Raw genomic sequence first — 22557 nt, 5'->3', positions numbered from 1 at the left:
TTTTCAGGGGTGGGAGTACATAGCGCTCAAGGTGTCCTTTGTAGATCGTAGTGATGTGAATACAACTTCACCAAAGAAGCCAAGAATATTTTTCAGTCTAACCAATTCCCCAGGCTGTGAACAAGACCCATTCCTGAGTACATCTTTAAGAATTTTTAGATAGATAAAGCAGGTGCATATGATTCTCATGTAGCCTCAGTCTAGTGCAAGAAATAGCAGTCTTTTCAGAGCTGTAAAGGCTGTACTACGTGCACAAGTGAAGATGATTGTATTGGAGAATGAAATGTTGCTAGAGCACGTTTGCACAATGGTAAAGGGCTGTAACTGTCCTTCACCCTGGGACTCCCTGTAAATTGTTCTTGCATCAGAAACTGGCAGGGATCATTTCAGTAATGTATTTTGTCAGAAGAAAGGAAAGAGACATGCTAGGTCATTCTATTTAGGGACATTTTTTTAACACTACTCATCCTGTTTTACTGAAAAAGAACTAATGTGTTCATCCTTTTCCTTTGCCATTGCACAGGAAAATATTACCAGGCGAAGCAGGGTCTTAAATTATTTAATACTATTTTAGGAAATTCCTCTCGCTATATATGAAGTAACTTCATAAGTCCCCCGCCAAAGGAAAAACCTTAATTTTTACAATGGACCATCTGCATAACATTGAGATGACCTTTCATGTGTATATTGATTTAGGGCGGGCCAAGATTTCCTCTTCTCTGGAAGCCTGCCTTACTCTGTGCTTCCTAATAAACTGATTTTAAGTAACAATGGCTTCCCCCATGTTACATTCCTGTTTGTATTTTTTCGCTTGCTTTAAATATAAGAAATCTAGTAGTCACGAATCTCACTTGCATTCTTTCATAAGTTTAGTAAACTTTTTCTTCTTTTGTGGGGGATTTTTAGATACAGAGGAGTGAGTTAATCTTCATTCACTCACTCATTTAAAAAGTACTGAAACCTTACTATTTGTCAGCTGCATTGCTTGATGCTGAAGGTCCAATGGTAGTCAGTCAGATGTGACCACTACTGTCTGGAACTTCTAGTTACAGGCACAGCATATTACCATTCTCTATGAGCCTAGACCCTAGGGAACTCTTGTTCTCAGTCTGCCTACCCTCCTTTGTAACCTCTATCCCTATTTCTTCCTACAAAAGCGTTCACTCTGCTTTATATGCTCTAAGATGTGTATTTGTCGATGACTATAACTCTTTAGTTGCAATGTGTTTGGTTTACTTTCTCCATCAAAGTCTTTGCTTCTGACTCTGCATCTAACACAATAATAAACTCATTTTCCCATCTCTCATTTCCTTCCTCAACACCAAGAATGGTTGGTAAGCGTTCTTTAGGTAGTACACTGATGACCTGTGAAAGTACAGTATATACGCAAATATAAGCTGACCCAAGTATAAGTCGAGGTACCTAATTATTACCTGGGTAACCAGAAAAACTGATTGACTCGAATATAAGTCTAGGGTGGAAAATGCAGAAGCTATCGGTGAGTTTCAATAATCAAAACAAATGAAAATAAAATTACTAAAAAATTGAGACATCAGTGGGGTAATGTATTTAAATACTTATTTTAAATAAAAGGACAAGTCATTTAACATTAGTAAACCAGCACAGTAAGTGGAAAATAGGTTCAACAAAAACAATAAGGTTTCAACAATGATACCTTAAGAGTACTATTTCCTGAGCTCAATCAGCAAACAAGCTAAAATAAAAATAGTTAAAATCCTTCAAAACTAGATTCCTCCTCCTCATCATCCGTATCCCAATGCAGAGCTTCAGCTGGCGTGAGGTCATCATAGACGCTGTCCTCACTGAGATCGCCGTCATCACCATCACTGCTGTCATTTTCATACAAAGCGCAGTCTTCACTGCCATCCATAGCATTACTAATACTACATTTCTGGAAGGCACATTGCACCATGTCTTTTGGAATGTCTTCCCCTGCATGTCGAACCCACTTTGCTATTCACCCTATGTCAGGCTTCATGAGATTTCCTCCTTTTGTTAGTCGGGCTTGACCAGATGACATCCATTCATGCCACATCCTTCGCACACGGTCTTTAAAAGGCTTTTTCAAAGATACATGTCATAGGACGGCTCTGATTGGTTAGATGTAAGTAAACAAACATTCAAAGCCCTGCAGTGACAGCAGGCCTTGAATGAACAGCAGAGAAATGGCAAACAACCGCAAGATAACTGGCGTTCCTCCTGTTACCTAAGGGGGGCCCCAGCAAGATGTTACACCTCGCTGGGGTACCACTGACTCGTGTATAAGCTGAACCCAAGTTTTTCAGCACATTTTTTGTGCTGAAAAACTCAGCTTATACATGAGTATATACGGTAGTTTATGTATGCAAGGTAATATTCTGAAACTGGACAGAGTAGGCAAATAATTAATGGTATAAATAAACAGAGCATAATGATTTCTTATTTCTGAAAATATTAATAGATTTACAATGACACTCAGCAATTCTTAAAGAGCCAGAGTAACCAGAAGTATCTTAAATTAACAGGAGAAAAGTTTATGAATTAGTATTGTCTACTTCTCTGAATTAAATGTTTATAGTTATTTTATTAATTTCTTACAAGTCTAGTAATGAATGCAATCCTTAGAAATATTTTTCAGCAAAACAAAATAGAAGTTATAAAATGGAGGAAATAAATGATTTCTTATGAGCAAAGTAAAATAATTAGCCATGACTGAAGGTTGCTATAAATGATATACAAAAATATGCAGATTAAATTTATACAAATATAATTTGTATGATACAAAGTATATTATATAAAACCAAAATTATGTATTTTTATCAAAGTTATCATTTCATGAGCATTTCTTGGTAATAGAGATTTGATTTACCATTCTTTGTCAAAATAAAAATTGCTAAAGAAAAAAATGTAGTCAATTTAAAAGATGTCATTGGTTAGTTATGCACTTGTGAGTTATGCACTGGGCTGTTAACCTCAAGGTCAACAGTTTGAAACCACCAGATGGTCAGGAAGAAAAAGATGGTTGAATTTAAAGTTGAACCTTCATCTAATTCACAATAAAATTTAACAAAAAAAGAAACAAAAATAGTATAGGGGGAAAAGAGGGTTACTGGAGGGTAGGATGAGGGAGGGAAGGGATAAAGATGAGCTGATATCAAGGAGTTCAAGAAGAAAAATGTTTTAAAACTAATTGTGGTGGCAAATGTACAATACTGCTTGTGCAACTGAACTATGGAATGCTATGCACTCCCAACAAAATGATTTAAAAATGAAACAAAGGGCTTGAGTGGAGAGCAAGTGCTTTGAAAATGATGAGGGCAAAGAATGTACGGATGTGCTTGACACAATTGATGTACGTATGGATTATGATAAGAGTTGTATGAGTCCCTAATAAAATGTTTAAAAAAAAGAAAGAAAAATGAAACAACGGTAATGGCTACTAGGTTGCAGTGTATTAAAGTGATTTTACTGTTCAAAACGCTTCTTCCCACGCTCACTTCTTAAACCTGGTGTCATGACGGAGTGCTAGTGGCACAGTGGTTACAGCGCTTGGCTGCCAAACAAAGTCCAGTGTTTCAAAAACTCTAGCTTCTCTGCAGAAGAAAGATGTGGCCATCTGCTTTCACAAAGATTATGGCCTGAGAAATCCTATGGGGCAAACATCAACTCAGTCTTACGGGGTCACTATCAGTCAGAATCAACTCCATGCCAACGAGTTTTGGGTTTTTTGGCCTCTGAGCTAGAGACAATTATATTCAATCCACAGGTTAGGTATTTGGTAGCTGTGTGCCTTTGGCAAATTACTTTTCTGAGACCATCTTCGCATCTGTAATCTTTGTAGAGCTGCTGGGAGGATTAAATGAGATAATAAATTCCTGGTTTACAAAGTATGAAAAAAGATAGTGTTTTACTGGGAACAGCCATGTACACAGGCATACCTCAGAGATATTGCAGGTTTAGTTCCAGACCACCAGAGTAAAGAAACACTGTAATAAAGCAAGCCATGGGTTTCCCAGGGCTTATGAAAGTCATGTATACTGTAATCTATCAAGTGAGTATAAAAGCATAATGAAAAAGCCTGCATATTGCAAATTACCATAAAATGGGACAGACATGAAGTTGGGAAAATGGTGCTAAAAGACTTACTGGATTCAGAATTGCCACCAAATTTCCATGTGTGAAAACTGCATTATCTGTGAAGTGCAATAAAATAAAGTATGTCTATTAACTGGGGCCCTAGTGGCGTAGTGGTAATGGATTGAGCTGCAACCATGGGGTTAGCAGTTCAAAACCACCAGTTGTTCTTTGGGAGAAAAATGTGGCTTTTGATTTTTGTAATCAGAGTCTTGGAAACTTACATATGGCAGGGAGCATTTTTTTTTTTTTGGAGTATGTATTTGATCATCTCTTTATGTGCCTTAGAATTCAGTTAATCAAAGCCTGATACCCTATCTGCTTCTCTCCACACATATTCTAGATCACTTTTCTTTTCAGTCCCTCTCACTCCTTTCTGCAGCTCCTTGCACGTGATGCTCCAGAGAAGTTTTCAATGATTGACGTTTGAGAAGTAGACTGGCTAGGCCTTGCTTCAGAGACACCTCTGGGTACACTCAAACCTTCGGGGATGCCTTCCCTTCTACATATAAAGACAATTAAGTAATCTTCAGATGTTTCTGCTTGTCACTTTCCAGTATTCCCCATTAGACTAAACAAAGAGTGGCAGCAACAATGTGACCTACACTTAGGATCACCTGTAAACTGATCAAATTTAAGTGCAACAAGTTTTTCTCAGTCTTCAATTTATATGCAACGTGTGACATAATACAACACTGCTATTTCTTTTTTTATACCATATTACCTTTAAACTAACCTCCAAACGTTGTTTCTCTGATGGCTTCTTCAAGATTTGATTTTCCCCCCCATCCTCTTGTCTTTTAATCTCTGGAAGATCCAAGGCTCAACTACTACATTGTTCGTCTTTCTTCTATCTGTAAGCATATCCCTGGCTTTTTCTACCACTTACCATGACAGAAGAAGAAAGATGTAGCTGTCTATTCCCATAAAACATAGAGCCTCTACAGAAATCCTACACCGGGTCACTATAAATCAGAAACTGACTCAAGACCAGTGGATTTTGTTTTTGTTGTGCTTTTAAATACATCGATAAAGTCCAGTTCTAAAGCTCTAGCCAATTCCCCCCTAAGCTCTTTGTTATTGTGTGTAGTACTTTTAACATTTTAAAACTGTCCACTGACTAATCTCAGACCCCTCCCCAAAATCCATATTCTACATGACTAAAGTGGCTCACTTTCCTTTGGCCTTTGCAAGCCCTCTTCAATAAATCTAAATTCCTTAGCTTGCTATACATCATCCTTATGCTCTCCTACACCTAATTGCCCCCATACTTAGGTTTTTCTTTTCTTTTTAAAAAAAAGTCATTTTATTGGGGGCCCATACAACTCTTATCACAATCCATACATACATTGTGTCAAGCACATTTGTACATTCGTTGTCATCATTCTCAAAACATTTGCTCTCCACTTAAGCCCCTGGTATCAGCTCATTGCCCCCCTCCTTCCCTGCTACCCCCTCTCACATGAACCCTTGATAATTTATAAATTATTATTTTGTCATGTCTTACACTGTCTGACCTCTCCCTTCCTTCATTAACTTTTCTGTTGTCCATCCCCCAGGAAAGAGGTTATAAGTAGATCCTTGTGATCGGTTCCCCCTTTCCACCCCATCTTCCCTCCACTCTCCGTTATCGCCACTATCACCACTGGTCCTGAAGATATCATCTGTCCTGGATTCACTGTTGTTTGAGTTCCTATCTACCAGTGTACATGCTCTGGTCTAGCTGGATTGTTAAGGTAGAATTGGGACCATGATAGTGGGGGAGGAAGCATTTAAGAATTAGAGGAAAGTTGTATGTTTCATTGTTGCTACACTGCATCCTAACTGGCCCTTCTCCTCCCCTAGACCATTCTGTAAGAGGATGTCCTGTTACCTACAGATGGACTTATTTTATTGGGGGCTCATACAACTCTTATCACAATCCATCCATCCATCCATCCATCCATCATGTCAGGTACATTTGTTGCCACCATCATTCTCAAAACCTTTTCTTTCTACTTGAGCCTTTGTCATCAGCTCATTCCCCACCTGCCTTCCCCCATCCTCCATCCCTCATGACATACCTTCATTCTGAGCACTTCCTTATGTCTTCATTCTATTAAACAAGTGTACACCTCAGTAAGAGATATGTTATTTCTTTGCACACATCTATGGTGCCAATAAAGTCATCTTCAACTTACAGTAGTACAAATAAGTCCTTAGGCCCCACCCTTTTCAAATAGCCTCAATGTAAGTTTTACTTCTATTGGAAAGACAAACTATTTGCTTTGAATCATGCCTCATGTTGATGTAATCTGTTCTGTGAAATTTTATTCTTTGTGCATATATCACAAAAATGTATTTCATATGGATTCTGACAAAACCCTGAAAGCCATTCTCCTTTATGTGTGCCACCACTACTAAAAAGTCCCTTCACTTTTATTACCTTTACTAGCATACACTTTTCTTGGGAATATGGTGTTGTTTTACATGAACGCTCACAGAGCAAACTAGTTTCCCATTCAATAATGCAAACACAAATTGTTCCATAATGCTGGCTGCCTGCTATTCCTGGCCTCACCACACAAGGCAGCACTCTCCTGTTTCCATCCTGCTTGTCCCATTTCCATTCCTCCAGTTTCCCTCCCTCCTTACCTTGGTCTGGTCTCATACAGTTTATTGTTCTAAGCAGAACGGTAACCTACTTCTGGGAATGGCTTCAATTCTACGCTAAGGGGGTGTCTTAGAAGTGGTCTCTGGGGATCCTCCAATCTCAGTGCAGTAAGTTTAGCTTTTTTCTCCCATTCTATTAGGGACCTTCTATTGCACTCCCGGTGAGAGTGGTCAGGCAATACCTAGTTCTTCTGGTCTTAAGCAGAGGCTGTGGTTCTTGTGGGTCACTAATTCTGTGGATGAACTGCTAATCTCAGGCCTTTGGTTCCTTTACTCATTTGGCCCAGCAATAAAAGGCCAAGGGTTGTACCATAGATAACCACTTAAGATTCAAATGCTACTCAACTAGGATGTAGAACATTATGAACTATATTTATTAAGCCAATTGACCTAGAACAGCGGTTTTCAACTTGTGGGTCACGACCCCTTTGCGGGGTCAAAGACCCTTTCACAGGGGTCGCCCAATTCATAACAGTAGCAAAATTACAGTTATGAAGCAGCAACAACAATAATTTTATGCCGGGGGTGGGGGGGTGTCACCACAACATGAGGAACTGTATTAAAAGGTCACAGCATTAGGAAGGTTGAGAACCACTGACCTAGGCTGATGGATCCCATGACTATGGGCCTTAGTTCATGCCTGGTAACTCAGTCTCACAAGATGTTTGGTTAAATCTAGATTTCTGTAATTGCGACTGCTATATGCCCCTTTATTCATATGCATATAGGAAAAGACGTAACAGTACGTACAAATGACCACAACCATATCTATACATAAGGAACCCTGGTAGTGGTACTGGTAAAATATCAAGCTGCTAATGTTGCTGTAAGTGAAACAGTTCACATGCACCAGTTGCTCTGCTAGAGAAAGCTAAGGCTGCGTGCTCTCCTAAAGCTTTACAGTCTCACAAACTCTACATAGGGTCCATATGAGTCAGTGTTCACTTAATGGCAGTGAGTCTGGTTTGGGATGAGTGGGAGTCAACTCTGGCACTGGGTTTTGAGTTTACACATGCATGTACACACATGTACTCCAAGACTCCCACACACACCTATATATAGAATCCATACCCACCTTTTGTAACCACATATACATTTTTGGTAATTACTGTTGTTGCAAAGTTGTATGCTATAACATTTACCTTACTTGTCATTTTCCCCTAAATCTTTATGGAAGTATTAAAAGGCTCTGAACAAAATGTAACCTGCAGTGCCTCAGATTTTAGCTTGCCAATACATGTTATTGAATGGCAAATTCTTTCCTTTCCTAGTAAATAATGCAGAGAATCATTTTGGGGGAAGGGAGGTAGGAGAGGCTGGCAGAGCCAGAGTAAAGGATAGCAGTAAGAAACAAAATATCCACACTACAGTGCGCAGATGGTACTTTTGAGAAAAGTGTATTGCATACATTATTTTCCCTGCTTTGAATTTCCAAAACATATTAAAGAAAATCCTAAATCCAGAAGACAACAAATTCATCCTGATTCTGAGAATCATCCTAAAAATACTTGTATGAAACAAGGATACAAATATGAATTGAGCATAAAACCTGTAGTTGCTTAAGGTTTCCAAATAACTGTGGTTAAATACTATCTTAGAAGACAGCCGCAGTGAAACATATTTTTAACTGGGTTTTTTAAGTTAAAGACTTTTAACTCTTGCTCATTCCAAGATCACCTCTTCAGGCACTGGAACTACTGAAAAGAAACCTAATATTATTTGCTTGTTTTCTAGTGATTTTCCAAAAACCATGCTCTAACAGGATAGCACAAGCCACATTACTTGGGTAATTTAAGGAGAATCAATTTTAGCAACATTTAAGGGGGGGAAAGCCAGCATAGGGAAAAAGTACAACCAAATGTAATCGGATTTGATCCAAATTCTCTTTGTCACTTTAAGAGATTTAGGAGCCTAAGTGCACAATAATATCTATGTAACGACTACATCACAAAGATGGTGTATAATGATCAATGAACTAATGCTTATAACACAATTTGAAGCTCTTTTTCAATCTCTGGATGAGACGATTTCCAAATTTAAAAAAGGTCTTAAGATAGCTTATAAATAACTAATACAAATAAACTTGAGGGAGCTTCAAACAGTTGGTGGAAAATTGAATTGAAAGGTTAATGGAATTTTTCCAATTAAAAAATAGGTGCTCATATAACATTCCATACATCAATTGTTTCAAGCACATTTGTACATACTTTGCCACCATCATTTTCTAAACACTTTCTATTTGAATCTTTGGTATCAGCTCCTTTGTCCCTCCCTCTCCCCGCTCATGACCCCTTGATAAATTATAATTATCATTGGTTTCATATCTTACACTGATCGCTATCTCCCTTCACCTGTGTTTCTATTGTTCATCCCCCAGGGTGTGTGTGTGTGTGTGTGTGTGTGTGTGTGTGTAAATGCGTTGATCACCATGACTGGTTTCCCCTTTCCCTCCCCTCCTGGTATCGCTACTCCCGATTCTGTTCCTGAGGGGTTTATCTGACCTGGATTCCATGTATCCTGAGCTCTTATCTGTACCTGTGTACATGCTCCAGACTAAACAGCACTGAAAGGCAGGACTGGGGTCATGATAGTGGGCGTGAGGAAGCCTCAAAGAACCAGGGCAAAATCGTGTGTTTCATTGGTGCTATACTGAGCCCTAGTTGACGCATCCCTTCCTTGTGACCCTTCTGTGAGGGGATGTTCAACTGTCTATGATTGGGTTTTGGCACTATGCTCCGACCGGCCCTTGTTCTCAACAACATGGTTTATTATTTTTTTTGGGGGGGTGTCTTCTGATCCACCTATTTTTTGAAGCCCCATCATATCTAATGAACCGACTTGTTCTGCCTATTGATATGAGAATGAGGTAAGTATTTATCAAAAAATGTCACATTTAATTATAAACTGCTAAGTGCTACGAACATAAAATACAGAGTACCATATGAGAACAAACTGGGGTTGGCTGGGACATAGATAGGTATTTTCCTTTAACTTTAGCTTAATACCACTTCCTGTAGGTTATCCTTCTTTTTTACAAGAGGAAATCAAAGGGGTAGGTTAAGTTAATTAACTTCTAGTTCACACACCTGGGAGAACCAGGAACAAAGCTTTGCTCAGAGATTAAGTTCTATTCACTCTGCCAGCATTTTGCTAACATCAACATGTGCAGTGTCCTCACTGACTTCACACCTCTGCTCATTCTCACCTTCTCAATGAATTCTGTTCTACTTAATACATAAAACTACATCCTGAACCTTACTACTTTTCCTTTACTCCAAAGCATTTATCAGTTCCCAGCAGAGTTGATCATTTATCTTTGGACATACTCCCTATGGCACTTGCTAGACAAAAAGCCCAGGTGACACAGAGGGGAAAACATTGATTGGGCTGCTAGCCAGCTGCTTTACCACACGGGAACTCTTTCTTCTACCTTGCTGGATTGCTATGAGTTGCAATCGACTAGATGGCAGTTGAGTTTTTATCTGCTAGAAAATAAACTCTAAGGTGCCCTGGTGGTCCTGTGTCTTAGGTGTCGGACTACTAGCCACAAGGTTGACAGTTCAAAGCCCCAGCTGCTGCATGGCAGAATGAGAAGACTATCTGTTCCTGTAGGTTTACCATCTTGGAAACCCACTATAGGGTCACTGTGAGGTGGAACTGACTGAATGGTAGTAGGCTTGAGTCTTTGGTTTAGACAATAAACTCCAAGAAGGAAGAGATTTTTTGCTTGCTTTGTCCACTGATGTACCCCCAATATTTAAAATGTGGGGAAGGGGGAACAAGTATCATTAAAAATTCTCTAGTTAGAAATAAAAAGTGATGAAGACACATAAAACAAACTTAAATGTGGATGATACAGAGGCCACTGGCTCATTTTGTACGGCGCTTTAGGGATTGAACGTGAGTCACAGAAACTCACAGGAAGCAGCCAGCATTCCCAAGACCAATTAAAAACACACACGCGAAGGCTAGAAATGATAGAGTTGCCCAATTTTGACTTTGCCATGATAGTTGTAAAGCCTGCCACAGAGGTTTTCCTGAATACATAAAAAACATTTACAAATGAATAAGAAAAAGAGAAAAGAGGTAACTAAGAGAAAAGGAATAGAAATGGCCAACAACTATTTTCCATGGAGTAATGAACAGGCAGAGGAGTACACTATATATACTCGCGTATAAGTCGATCTGAGTATCAGCCGAGGCACCTAATTTTAACCACAAAAACAACATAAGAAATGTGCTGGGGAAAAAAAACCAGCTTATATAGGAGTATATACGGTAGATTAAAATTACAAAAAGGTACCATTTCACACTCCAGTTGGCAAACATTAAGAAGTCTATAAAAGAAGAGGAAAACAGAAACTCAATCACTATGACCCCAGTGGAGAGAAAAGGGCACACCCCTTGCTTTTATAATACACTGCAGTACTGTGTACTGTAGTACTACTTACTACTTGGTTTATACGCTAGGGAGGTTAGTCTACAGGGCTCTTTGGTTATCTCATGAATGAGGGACACAACAAAGGTCAGGAACTCTTCCTGCAAAAGCATATGCTATCTCTTCATGTCTCCGACATTTGAATATTGTGCAGGACATTTAATTGGTGGGCTGGATGAGGGAACACCATTACAAACAGGACTTAAAATCAAGTATTTATGGATTGTTCTAAAATAGATGAAGATTTCTCAGCATGAAACCAATGCATACTGAGGGAAGAATAAAGATTATTCTTTTGCTTTTATTCAAACTTTACTGAAAGTAGTTATTAAAGAAAAGTCATTTTATCACCAACAATGGTGCTACCTTAGATACTGGAACTGCCAATTCCTTACACTTGCTCCAATTTGTCTTTGTAGCAGATGTATTCAGTGATACTGCCAGGTAACAGTTAAGACTATTATTCTAGTAGCGCTTTTCAAATTTCAACGTGCACACAAATCTTGAACTGTGGCATGGCATGTGAGGGTCTGCACTTCTAACAACCCCCACAGGATGCTATCTTTGCTAGACTGTCATTGTTTTGGTAACATGGGTCAGTTGAGTCCAAACATTTTCTTTCTTTTTTTTAACATTTTATTAGGGGCTCATACAACTCTTATGACAATCCACACATATACATACATCAATTGTATAAAGCACATCCTTCCATTCTTTGCCCTAATCACTCTCAAAGCATTTGCTCTCCACTTAAGCCCTCTGCATCAGGTCCTCTTTTTTTCCCCCTCCCTTCCTGCTACTCCCTCCCTCATGAGCCCTTGATAATCCACAGATTGTTATTTTGTCATATTTTGCCCTATCCAGAGTCTCCCTTCCTCCCCTTCTCTGCCGTCCATCTCCCAGGGAGGAGGTCACATGTGGATCCTTGTAATCAGTTCCCCCTTTCCAACCCACTCACCCTCCACTCTCTCAGCATCGCCCCTCACACCCCTGGTCCTGAAGGTATCATCCACCCTGGATTCCCTGTGCCTCCAGCCCCCATAAGCACCAGTGTATAACCTCTGCCCTATCCAGTCCTGCAAGGTAGAATTCGGATCATGGTCGTTGTGGGGAGGAAGCATCAAGGATCTGGGGGAAAGCTGTGTTCTTCATCGGTTCTACATCGCACCCTGACTGACCCATCTCCTCTCCTAAACCCCTCTATGAGGGGATCTCCAGTGGTTGACACTTGGGCCTCGGGTCTCCACTCTGCACTTCCCCCTTCATTCACTATGGTATACACACACACACACACACACACACACATATATATTCTTTTTTTTTTTTTTTTGCATAATGCCTTATCCCTGGTCCCGTTGGCACCTCGTGATCGCACCGGCTGGTGTGCTTGTTCACCTTCAAGTTTTTAAGACCCCAGACACTATCTCTTTTGATAGTCGGGCACCTTCAGCTTTCTTCACCACATTTGCTTATGCACCCGTTTGTCTTAGGTGATCGTATCATGGAGGTGTGCAGCCAATGATATGATTTTTTGTTCTTTGATGCCTGATAACTGATCCCTTTGGGACCACGTGATCACACAGGTTGGTGTGTTCTTCCATGTGGGCTTTGTTGCTTCTGAGCTAGATGTCCGCTTGTTTATCTTTGAGCCTTTAAGACCCCAGTCACTGTCTCTTTTTATAGCCGGGCACCATCAGCTTTCTTCACCACATTTACTTGTTCACCCACTTTGGCTTCAGCAGTTGTGTCGGGAGAGTGAGCATCATAGAGTGCAAATTTAATAAAAGAAAGTATTCATGCATTGAGGGAGTGCTTGAGTGGAGGCCCAAGGTCCTTCCGCCACCTTAATACTAAACCTATAAATATAGACACATAGATCTATTTCCCCATCCTCATATATATATTTGCATGTACATGTCTTTGTCTAGACGTACATAAATGCCCCTTGACTCCCAGCTCCTTCCTCCATCTCCCTTGACTTTCCTCCTGCCCCACTACCATGCTCCGTCCTTACCTGGGCTACAGCTATACCTCTTCTCTACGCAACCTTACCCTTGATCATTCCCCACCAGGCCTGCCACTCCCCCCTCTCTACCATTTTGGGTCCCATGTTGTTCCCTTGTCCCTGTGTTTGTTAACACCACTTCCTTATCCCCCTCCCTCACCCCAAGTCCCCCCGGAACTGTCAGTCCAGTTGTTTTTCCTCCAGATAGTTCATCCAGCCTGTCCTATTCAGACAGACCTGTGGAGACACTGACATGCATGAAAACAAGACAGAGGATAACAAAGCAACAGTATACAACCAGACAACAAAACAACAAAAACAAGCCACTGACAAAGAATAAAACAAAACACTTCACAAAAGAAAAGCTTGTAGTTAGTTCAAGGATCTTTTGCTGGCCCTTAGGAGCGTTTTCCAGTCCAGTCTGTTGGGGCACCACGCCCTGGCCCCAAAGTCCACTTTCAGCATTCCCTGGGGACCTTGCCACTCCATTCCCTTGCTGTTCCGCTGCACTCCCCTGGTGCTTTGCCTCGGTGTGGTGGGATCAGGTCTGTCCCCTGTATCGCCCTTAGTCACTGAGGGGCATCATTTCTCATAGTGGGGCCAGCCATGAGTCCAAACGTTTTCATACTGAATCATACACTATTTTATGTCTTTATTTTAATAAGTGTATTAATAATTAAACAAAAACTATCACTATTTACTGTGCATTGGGTGAAGGTCTAGAGCTGATCATCAGTTTTACATTTGACAATTTATATACATTTTGTCCCATCTCTTAAGAAGTATTACTGTTTTGAAAGATTCATTAAGAATTTCATTTTAGCCTAATAATAGAGAAGTTCTAAAACAATTTTCTAATAAAAGGGATATAGCGTCCAGACCACTGCCCTAGAGGAATTCTTGCACATGCAGTTAAGAAAATACACATAGCGTACTGTTTAAGAACAGCAAACTGGAATCAACAAAACAGAAATCAGGTATAGCTACATAATGGCGCACATATTACATAGCAGTAACCAGTCATATACTAGATCTGAGTAGTTGGAAAAACGAAAACTCAGTGCCATCAAGTCAATTCTGACTCACAGTGCCCCTATTAGACAGGGTAGAATGGCCTCTAGGTTTCCGTGGCTATAACCCTTTAGGGCAGTGGCTCTCAACCTGTGGGTCGCAATCCCCTTTGCGGATCATAGGACCCTTTCATAGGGGTCGCCCAATTCATAGCAGTAACAAAATTACAGTTATGAGGTAGTAACGAAAATTTTATGGTTGTGGGTCACCACAATATGAGGAACTGTATTAAAGGGTCACGGCATTAGGAAGGTTGAGAACCACTGCTTCAGAGTAGTAGAGAGCCTCATCTTTCCCCAGTAAAGTGGCTAGTAGTTTCAAACTGCTGACTTTGTGTTGGCAGTCCAACATGTAAACCACATGTAACCAGAGCTCCCGAATTGACAGAATCAACTCAAGTAACTAACTTTTCTGGGCTCCATCAATGATAGCAGTAGTGGAAATTTTCCTCTCAAACCCATAATGCTGGGTTTGAGAAGCAAATGGAGTCATGTACATGAGAAATTTTTAACAGGTCGAAATTAGTTTTGAGAATTAGGATGAATTTGTCACTCTATTTCCCAGTCTACACTGATTCTAACCTTAGTATGAGAGAAACACTGAGTTTTTATCCACTCCTAAACAATGGCACATGAACATAGTTACTATTTCAACCGAAATCCACAGTACCAAAACAAAACCAGATTCAAACTGCATTCAAAAGTCTTCGCAGTTAATTTATATGGGTCTCGCTGCCTTTTCTAGGTGAACAGGTGCACGTTTTAATAGCTCTAAATTACAAAAGGAGAAACTGACTCAGCTGTGTAATAACTGCTGCAGTTGTATATACCAATTCAGCCACAGCACTTGAAACATCCACCAACTGCCTAGTTCTCCTGGGTTCCTTAAGCTACAAAAAGCACTTTGCCAACATGCTCAATTGTAATTCAGCTTGGCACAGGAAAATAGAAATTCGTTTTCAGTTGTCATTTCACACACAATTTCAAAATGGGCTTGTGAAACAAGGAAGCAAACCACTGCAGTAACTCCAGCACCGCACACCAAGAGACACAGGTACCGCTGCAGAGCCTGCTAAAATCGAATCCTATCTCTGCCAATAACAGGATTAGTTCTAGAGTGGGGGGAAAGAGAGGTCAAAATATAGTTGAGGGTGTTGATTCACTTTCTACTGGATCTCAAGTAATATTTCAACTACCCTATCAAGAACTGTATTGCTCTTAGGACTTGAAACATGATTACCTCCACAGTACTTCTTTACGTCACTACCCTACTCCAAAATAAAAAATCACCAACAAGCAATCACAGTAACTTTCAAAATACTGGCTGTGATTAGAAGATATTGGACATGCCACCTAACTGATCTCAAGTTACAAATATATTAAAGGACCTTTTTTCTTTTTGGAGAAAACTTCATCTTACTGTAAATCTCCCTGCTAAGGGAAATAAATTACAAGGACGTGACTTTCTACTTAGAGTGTTTAGGTAGTTTGAACTGTTAGCACAAAATCACCAAAATTTTTGACTACTGGAAACGCAAAACAAACAAACAAACAAAACCCCAGCGAATTATCTTAGATGGACCAAGCATATGGCAAAAAATATTACACAGTAATGTCTTTCACAAGCTAATCGCCACAATTTAGAGGTCACCTTTTCCAGGTTCCGTTAGGCATCCTTTTGCTTACCAAATCCATCACATGGATTAAAAAACACTGTGCGTCTTCTGGTGTTGAAAATCACACACATATACACACACGCACACGAAACCGAGGTTAAACGGTCTCATCTACACAAAAGTCCTCCACACTGTACATCTAATCTGATGGATGGAACTTCCTGATTTTTCCCACTTACGGGGCATTTTTCACCCCAAAACACGAATTTTCCAATTCACAAGCGAATCCTGATGAGAGTTCTGCAACAGACCAGATTCAAGTTGAACCACAGACTAGGAGAGAACCCTCGGGAAGGCGGCCAGCCGGGAACACACAAACCCACACGGAGCCCAGTCGATCTGCAAACCGAGGCTGGCAGAGCAGAGAACTAGCAGGAGACCAGCGATCCGGCTCCCGCCGATCCCTGGGAGCCCGGGAGGGGACCTGACCTCACGTTTTCGTGCACAGGGAGCAAAGCAAAGGGAGGGAAACGAGACTTCTCTGCAAGGAGCACCCAAGACCTTCCCCAGTCCTCCGGTCCGTGCATCCCCTCCCCGTCCCCCTGACTCAGGCCGCCGCGCGGATCGCAGGGACCTCCTACCTCTCCATTTCACGAAACCAGCACAGAATCCGCTCGCAAATCCAGCCCCGATCGGGGACGGCTTCCTCGCCTCGCCTTTCTCCCGCGCCGAGAGGGATCCCCCCCCCCCCCACCGTCGCCAACAACAAAGACGCCTCCTGCTCCCCTCCCCCCGCCCGGCCCTTCCCTCCCGCGCTGCGGCTCCGGGCCTAGCGCCCCCCTTTCCGAGCCCGGCCGCAGCCGCAGTGCCCCTGGCACCCCGCGGCCACACGCACCTGCAGCGGAGGGGCCGGCGCCCAAGCGCGGGGCCCAAAGGGCCCGGAGACAAGCTCTGCGGACACGCGGTCCTCGTGGAGGCGAGATCCGCGCTCCCGCCGCCGCCGCTCTCCCCGCCTGCGGGCAGCCCGGACGAGGCCGGGGGACAGGGCTGCAGCCCCCGGCGCCTGGGCGAGTGAGGACGGAAGCGCTCGAGGGGGCCCGGCTCGCGCGTAGTAATCTCACCTCGCACCGGCCCTGCTCCTCGGCACGAGCTCGCGTTCTGCTGACTAACGGCCCCGGCGCGAGGCGCTGGAGCGGCCGCCGCCGCCGGCTACTCTCGGGCCTCAGGTCCCGTGCGGCCGTGGTCGCAGGCGCCGCCGCCCCCTCCCTTTCGGGCGCTGCAGAGAGCACCCAGATCCGGCCCGATCTTTTTTTTTTTAATCCTCTCTCTTTAATCTTCCTTTCCCCACTCCTCCTCAGGCTCCGGACCGCGGGGCTCGCTCCCGTCACCGGAGGGCGGCTGGGAGGGTACCGGAGGGGCGAGCGGCACCCTCTCGGTGACTGGAGTTGCTCTCTGACTGGAAGAAGGTGCCAAGGCTGACCCGGGTTCCAGCCCGCGGGAGGGCGGGGCGAAGACTAGGGCCCACCCTAGTCCGCCTTCCACCAATCACGCGCCGCCTAACAGAGTCCGTCGCGTTCCAAGCGCCGGCAGAGGCCGAGCGGAGTCAGCAGGAGGCGGGGATTGCGGTAAAGAACAGCCAATAGGAGTAAAGGTTTCCCGCCCCTTCGCGTGATAGATAGGCACGTTCCGACCAATGGGGACAGTTCCCATTTCGAAGAAAGCGGGACTCGTTCGCAAAGCATGGGAGACACGCTGAGCAGGGGGCGCGGGGAGGGGTCGAGGCTGGACCTCGCGGAGGCGGCCAGACCCTGGGAAGGGGCCTGAGGGTGTCCTTTCACCTCGGTCTGAAGTCACGTGGGACGACCTGGGGCGGGGGCAGAGGAGCCGGAAGGAGTTGCTTCCGGGTCACGACAGACGCGTCACCTCAGGGGGATGTTCCACGCTGTTCCCGGCGAGACCTGGTGCTCGTGGTTTCCGCGATGAGTTCTCAGAAAGGGAACGTGGCTCGTTCCAGGCCTCAGAGGCACCAGAATACGTTTAGCTTCCAAAATGACAAGTTTGATAAGCGTGTGCAGACCAAGGTAGGAGTTTGCCCGCTGCCCTGAATCTGACTCCGGGAAGGAATGGTTCAGTGGCAGGGGAAGAGAGGGGAACTGAGAGGAGGTGGGAGGGCGAGAGTGGACTGCAGCCCGGAGTTCGTTTGGGCTGTAATGCAGTCCTTTCTAAAACAGTGATGTTCTCACGCCCCTTCCTGGACCTGGTTACGTTGCCTCTCCTTAAAGAAGATGGTTATCACATCACATTTACCGAACGAGTCAACGGGAGCCTCATCATCATTTTAAATGGTCGTCAATGGACAGTATTGAGTTGGGGAACACACTATTGGGGATCACATATTTGCAATTATTTGCAGTAGAAAAAACGAACTGCTGTGGCGCCAGTCTCAAAATGTTTCTGCGGCCACGTTTTTGTTTGTTTTGTTTTTTAAACAGGTTTACTGGGAGAAGAATGATTAGGCACACACAGCCCCAACTGCGTAAGAATGGCCATTTCTGTCTTGTAAGGTGGTTTGGAGAATCACGTTCTCATTAATGTAAAGCTGCCCTGTTTTGAACTTACTTCTTTAGCTGGTTATCACAGAAAGCCTGTGAGAAGAGTTCACTTCACACTGCTTAAGTAGGAGCCCAGGCAGGCAGCACAGTGGGTTACCACTTAGGCTGCTAACTGCAGGGTCAGCTGCTCCCTGCCAGAAAGATGAGACTGCCTACCCTGAAACCATGGGGGCAGTTCTACCTGCCCGTTAGGGACGCTTTGAATCGGAATAGATGGCAGTTTTGAGTTTTATTTAGTACACCAAAGTGCTGGAGCAGGGAGCCTGCTGTTATATCAGGTAAACCTGAGAGTCACATAAACGAATTCAAGAATATCAGGTGTGTGGCCTTGAGCAATGTATTATATATTTGGTTTCACGATAAATCTGGGGTTGTTGTGAGGATAAAGGAAATGATCTCCCAGTATGTGAAAGGTCTGGATCATGATAGGTGTTAAACAAATGATTTTCTACATTGATTAAGAAAGCAAAATATGTTTATAGTAGCTCATGTTTGTGATTATTTTCTCTTTTCTGCATTCCTACACTGATTATACAACATTTTAGTGAATCCTTACCTGTGCTGATGGGTGTATAGTGTTACAAAGGGTTGGTTTGCCTTCAGGAAACCTGAAACATTATGGACCATAGAGAGAGTAAGCAAGTACAACGGTTTGTAATGAAACATTCTTGTAAATGCTGATGAAGGAAAACATAGCTCTTTAAGGAAGAATAAGGAAGATTCTTTTAAATTGAGTGCTCATAGGACTTTTAATTTCCCTTTACCATAAGATTTCTAGAAAAAATACTTTGAGCAGCAGTTGGGAAACTGTTGGCCCAGACTCTCAAATCTGTGCCTCCTATTAATAGATTAAAGCTGGTTCCTAATATTTGTCTTCATCCTATTCCTACGCTTTTGTATAAGCATTTAATTCTGATAATTTTTCATCCAATAAGGGCCATTTTCAGAAATATTTAACTATAGTGTAGCTTTTCTTAGAATTCTTTTTTTATTATTAAAATATCATTTTATTGGGGAGGGACTATTACAACTCCTGTTACAATCCATACATCGATTGAAACAGGCATGTTTGTACATATGTTGCCTTCCTTCTTTTCTAGACATTTACTTTCTTTAGAGCTCTTAGTATCAGCTCCTCTTTTTTATCCGCTCCCTCCCCACCTACTTTCATTTCTTAGAATTCTTGAACTGAACTAACTTTTCTTGCACATTTCATCCTGCACTTTTAGTATCTCCTAACAAACTGCTCATTCAGGTCTCATATATTTTCCCAGTCTCAAATGCAATCACTACAGATTTAACTGTTGATCTTATATATCTTGAGATCCTGGAGACTTCTTGCTTGTTCATCAGAGGAACATTTGGTTGCTAGAGGTTGTAACAGAAATAGCAAGAAGTGGTTTCCTGAGGAAAGATAACCAGATTGTCATCTGTCCAGTGGAGAACTGATAATTGGTTGTGTTCATAGCAGATTCTTCTTTCATTTTTTAAAGTGATTTGAGGGAATGTTTACAGAGCAAATTCATTTTCCAATCAACAATTTACACATTTTTTTTTGTGGCTCTCGTTGACAACAGTTACTCTCAATGTAACAATCATAGATTTTTTTTTTCTTTCTCAAACTTCTCATCGAGTATTGGGTGAAGGTTTTCGCAGAAGGTTTATCAGTTTTAGATTTAACCGTTCGTACACATTTTGTTTCATCTCATTAATTACAATCCCTAAATGTACCATCACTTTTCACACTTCCTATGTCTCTTATTTCCACTCCTCTTCCTTTCCTAACTCTTCTGAGCCTACATATGGGTAGGTCACTAGTGTTATTGTTTCCCTGAAGGGTAACTAAGAGCCCTAGTCCTGGGGCTTCCACCAGTTTCTATTTGACTAGTAAGCTTGGTCTCATTTATGACTTTGAGTTTTGTTCCACAGTCATAGCAAATTCTTGTGCTCACAGCCTTGCACAGCTATAGAAAGCTAGATTTTCAGGAGTTCAAAACCACAAGCTGCTGTTGTTCAGGAGAAAAGAACTTTCTACCCACATAAAGAGTTACAGTCTTGGAAACTCACAGGGACAGTTCAACCCTGTCCTACAGGGAGGCTACTGAGTCAGAATTGACTCAATGGCAGGGAGTTTGGTTTGGTTTTGACCCATTCTTTTTAATGGTTGTTACACAAACTATAGCTGGTTATTACTTTTGTAGCTTGTTATTGTTGAGTGCCCTTGAGTGGACTCCCACTAATAACAACTCTTATGTACAACAGAAAGAAATACTGCCACGATCTGTGCCATTCTCGCAATTGCTGTATTTAAGGCCATATTCTGTTCAGTCACCTTTCTTTGGAAGGGTCACAAATATGGATCTCTTCCAGTAGGTTGGCCAATTAGGTGTCTTCCAAATTTCTTGGCATCGACCAGTGACTGCTTTGGACATTCATCAGATTGTTGAAACATTTCAGTTGGTAGCTTGTCAGTTCCTGGAGCCTTGCTTTTTGCTAATGCCTTCAGGGCAACTTGAACTTCTTCCATTTGTATCTTTGACTCTCGACCATATGGTATCTCTTCAAGTAGTTGAATGTTGACCAGTTCTTTTTGGTATGATGACTCTTTATTATATCTTATTTTTTATACTTCCTGGATCGTCAATATTTTCCCCATGTAATCCTTTAGTTTTGAGAGGTCTTTCAGCTTGAAACTTGCTGAGTGTGTTTGTTAGGTTTCTTGAATGGGTAATACCTTGTTTCTTTACTTTGCACGCTGAAAGAATTCACACCAAAGCCCGTATTGTAATCCAAGGGGTTTTTATGAAGGAAAAGAGAAGTTCAGGTTTTACAGTATCAAAGGGGTTCACAACTGGGCACAAGCAACCACACAGAAAAGAACCACCCACGGGTGTGGACCTGGGGGGTGGGAGTCCTGGGAGGCCAGAAACAGAAGAACTTTAAAGGCTAAGAGCATGTGGGCCCAGAGGCTGGTTCCCTCTCCCCGCCCAGTAGCCCTGGAGTGGGTGCATGTTCACCGGCAAGGGGTAGGGAGATCTCTTCCTCCACCTGCCTCTGTCCAGAAGCAGGTTAAGAGAGTACATCCTTCCCATAGCCAGGATATCTCAAACCTCTGGCTGCAGAGGCATGGTTGATGGTAATGGTTGAACCCATTGGCTGAGTTAAGCCTACCTGGGAGATGTCATGAACCTGCACCTAATTTGGACGCCCAGGGGTACCTCCCACTTAGCTTGGGTACTTGAGTATGAGCATGTTCAGTTTGGGGTCTTCATAGGTGTCTAATGGTTGCCTGATTTCTTTCCAACCACCTCTATGGGGGTCTTTGCAGGCACTTAGGTAGCTACCTAACATATTCTTCTTGTCAACTTTCGATCTCCATGTCTTTGCACATTTTATTATAATGCTTTACTTTGTCTCCTTGAATTACCTTTTGAAATTGTTTGGCTCTTTTACTTTATTGTTTCTTGCATTTGCTTTAGCATTTCCGTGTTCAAGAGCAGCTTCCAGAGCCTGCAGGCATCCAGTTGGTCTTTTCTTTCTTTCCTGCATTTGTAAGGACTTTGTTTTTTCATGGAAGATGTTCTTGATATTGCACAATTCATCTGGTCTGTCACTAGTGTTCAATGTGTCAGATCTGTTTTAAGGATGTTCTAAATTCAGATGGTCAGTAATTAAAGTCATATTTTGGTTTTCAGGAACTTGTAATTTTCCTCAGCTTTAGATGCATAATATAGTCTTTAGATGCAGTTGACCCTGCAGTTAGCTCCTGGCCTTGTTTTGGCTGAGGTAGTTGATTTGATTCCTGTGTGTTCCTGTGTATCTGGCAGGTCCACCCAGGTAGTATTCATTTAGAATGTTGAAAAAAGGTATCTGCAATGTAGAAGTCAGAATTCTTGCAAAATTCTGTCACATCATGTCCAGTCTCATTTCTATCACCAAGGCTGTATATTCCAACTACTGGTCTTTCCTCTTTGTTTGCAGCTTTTATTTATTAACCTTATAACACCAGAATTTTTTAATTTCAGGAGAA

The 22557-nt window shown here is 42.3% G+C and overlaps 2 protein-coding genes across 3 annotated transcripts in view; one reads left to right on the top strand and one right to left on the bottom strand.

The window, feature by feature from the left end:
* ABHD17B (abhydrolase domain containing 17B, depalmitoylase) overlaps positions 1 to 17385 on the bottom strand; it is a 52429-nt gene extending 35044 nt beyond the window's left edge. Inside the window, exon 1 of one of the 2 annotated variants that reach the window (XM_075560547.1) lies at positions 17037 to 17385. The gene's annotated coding sequence lies outside the window, so the exon portion shown is untranslated. Of the gene's footprint in view, positions 1 to 16810; positions 17017 to 17036 lie in introns of those variants that run through there. The other variant, XM_075560548.1, reaches the window with a different exon arrangement.
* A 428-nt stretch (positions 17386 to 17813) lies between these two features.
* Positions 17814 to 22557, top strand: part of C10H9orf85 (chromosome 10 C9orf85 homolog) — an 89825-nt gene continuing 85081 nt past the window's right edge. The window contains exon 1 of the mRNA XM_075560546.1: positions 17814 to 17996. Within this exon, the coding sequence (XP_075416661.1) occupies positions 17895 to 17996 (102 nt within the window). The 5' untranslated portion in view covers positions 17814 to 17894. The remainder of the gene's footprint in view (positions 17997 to 22557) is intronic.

This window comes from Tenrec ecaudatus, chromosome 10 (assembly GCF_050624435.1).
Source record: "Tenrec ecaudatus isolate mTenEca1 chromosome 10, mTenEca1.hap1, whole genome shotgun sequence".
Taxonomy (NCBI): domain Eukaryota; kingdom Metazoa; phylum Chordata; class Mammalia; order Afrosoricida; family Tenrecidae; genus Tenrec; species Tenrec ecaudatus.
Note: the sequence above shows the minus strand (reverse complement) of the source record. Positions and strands in the feature narration are given on the sequence as shown.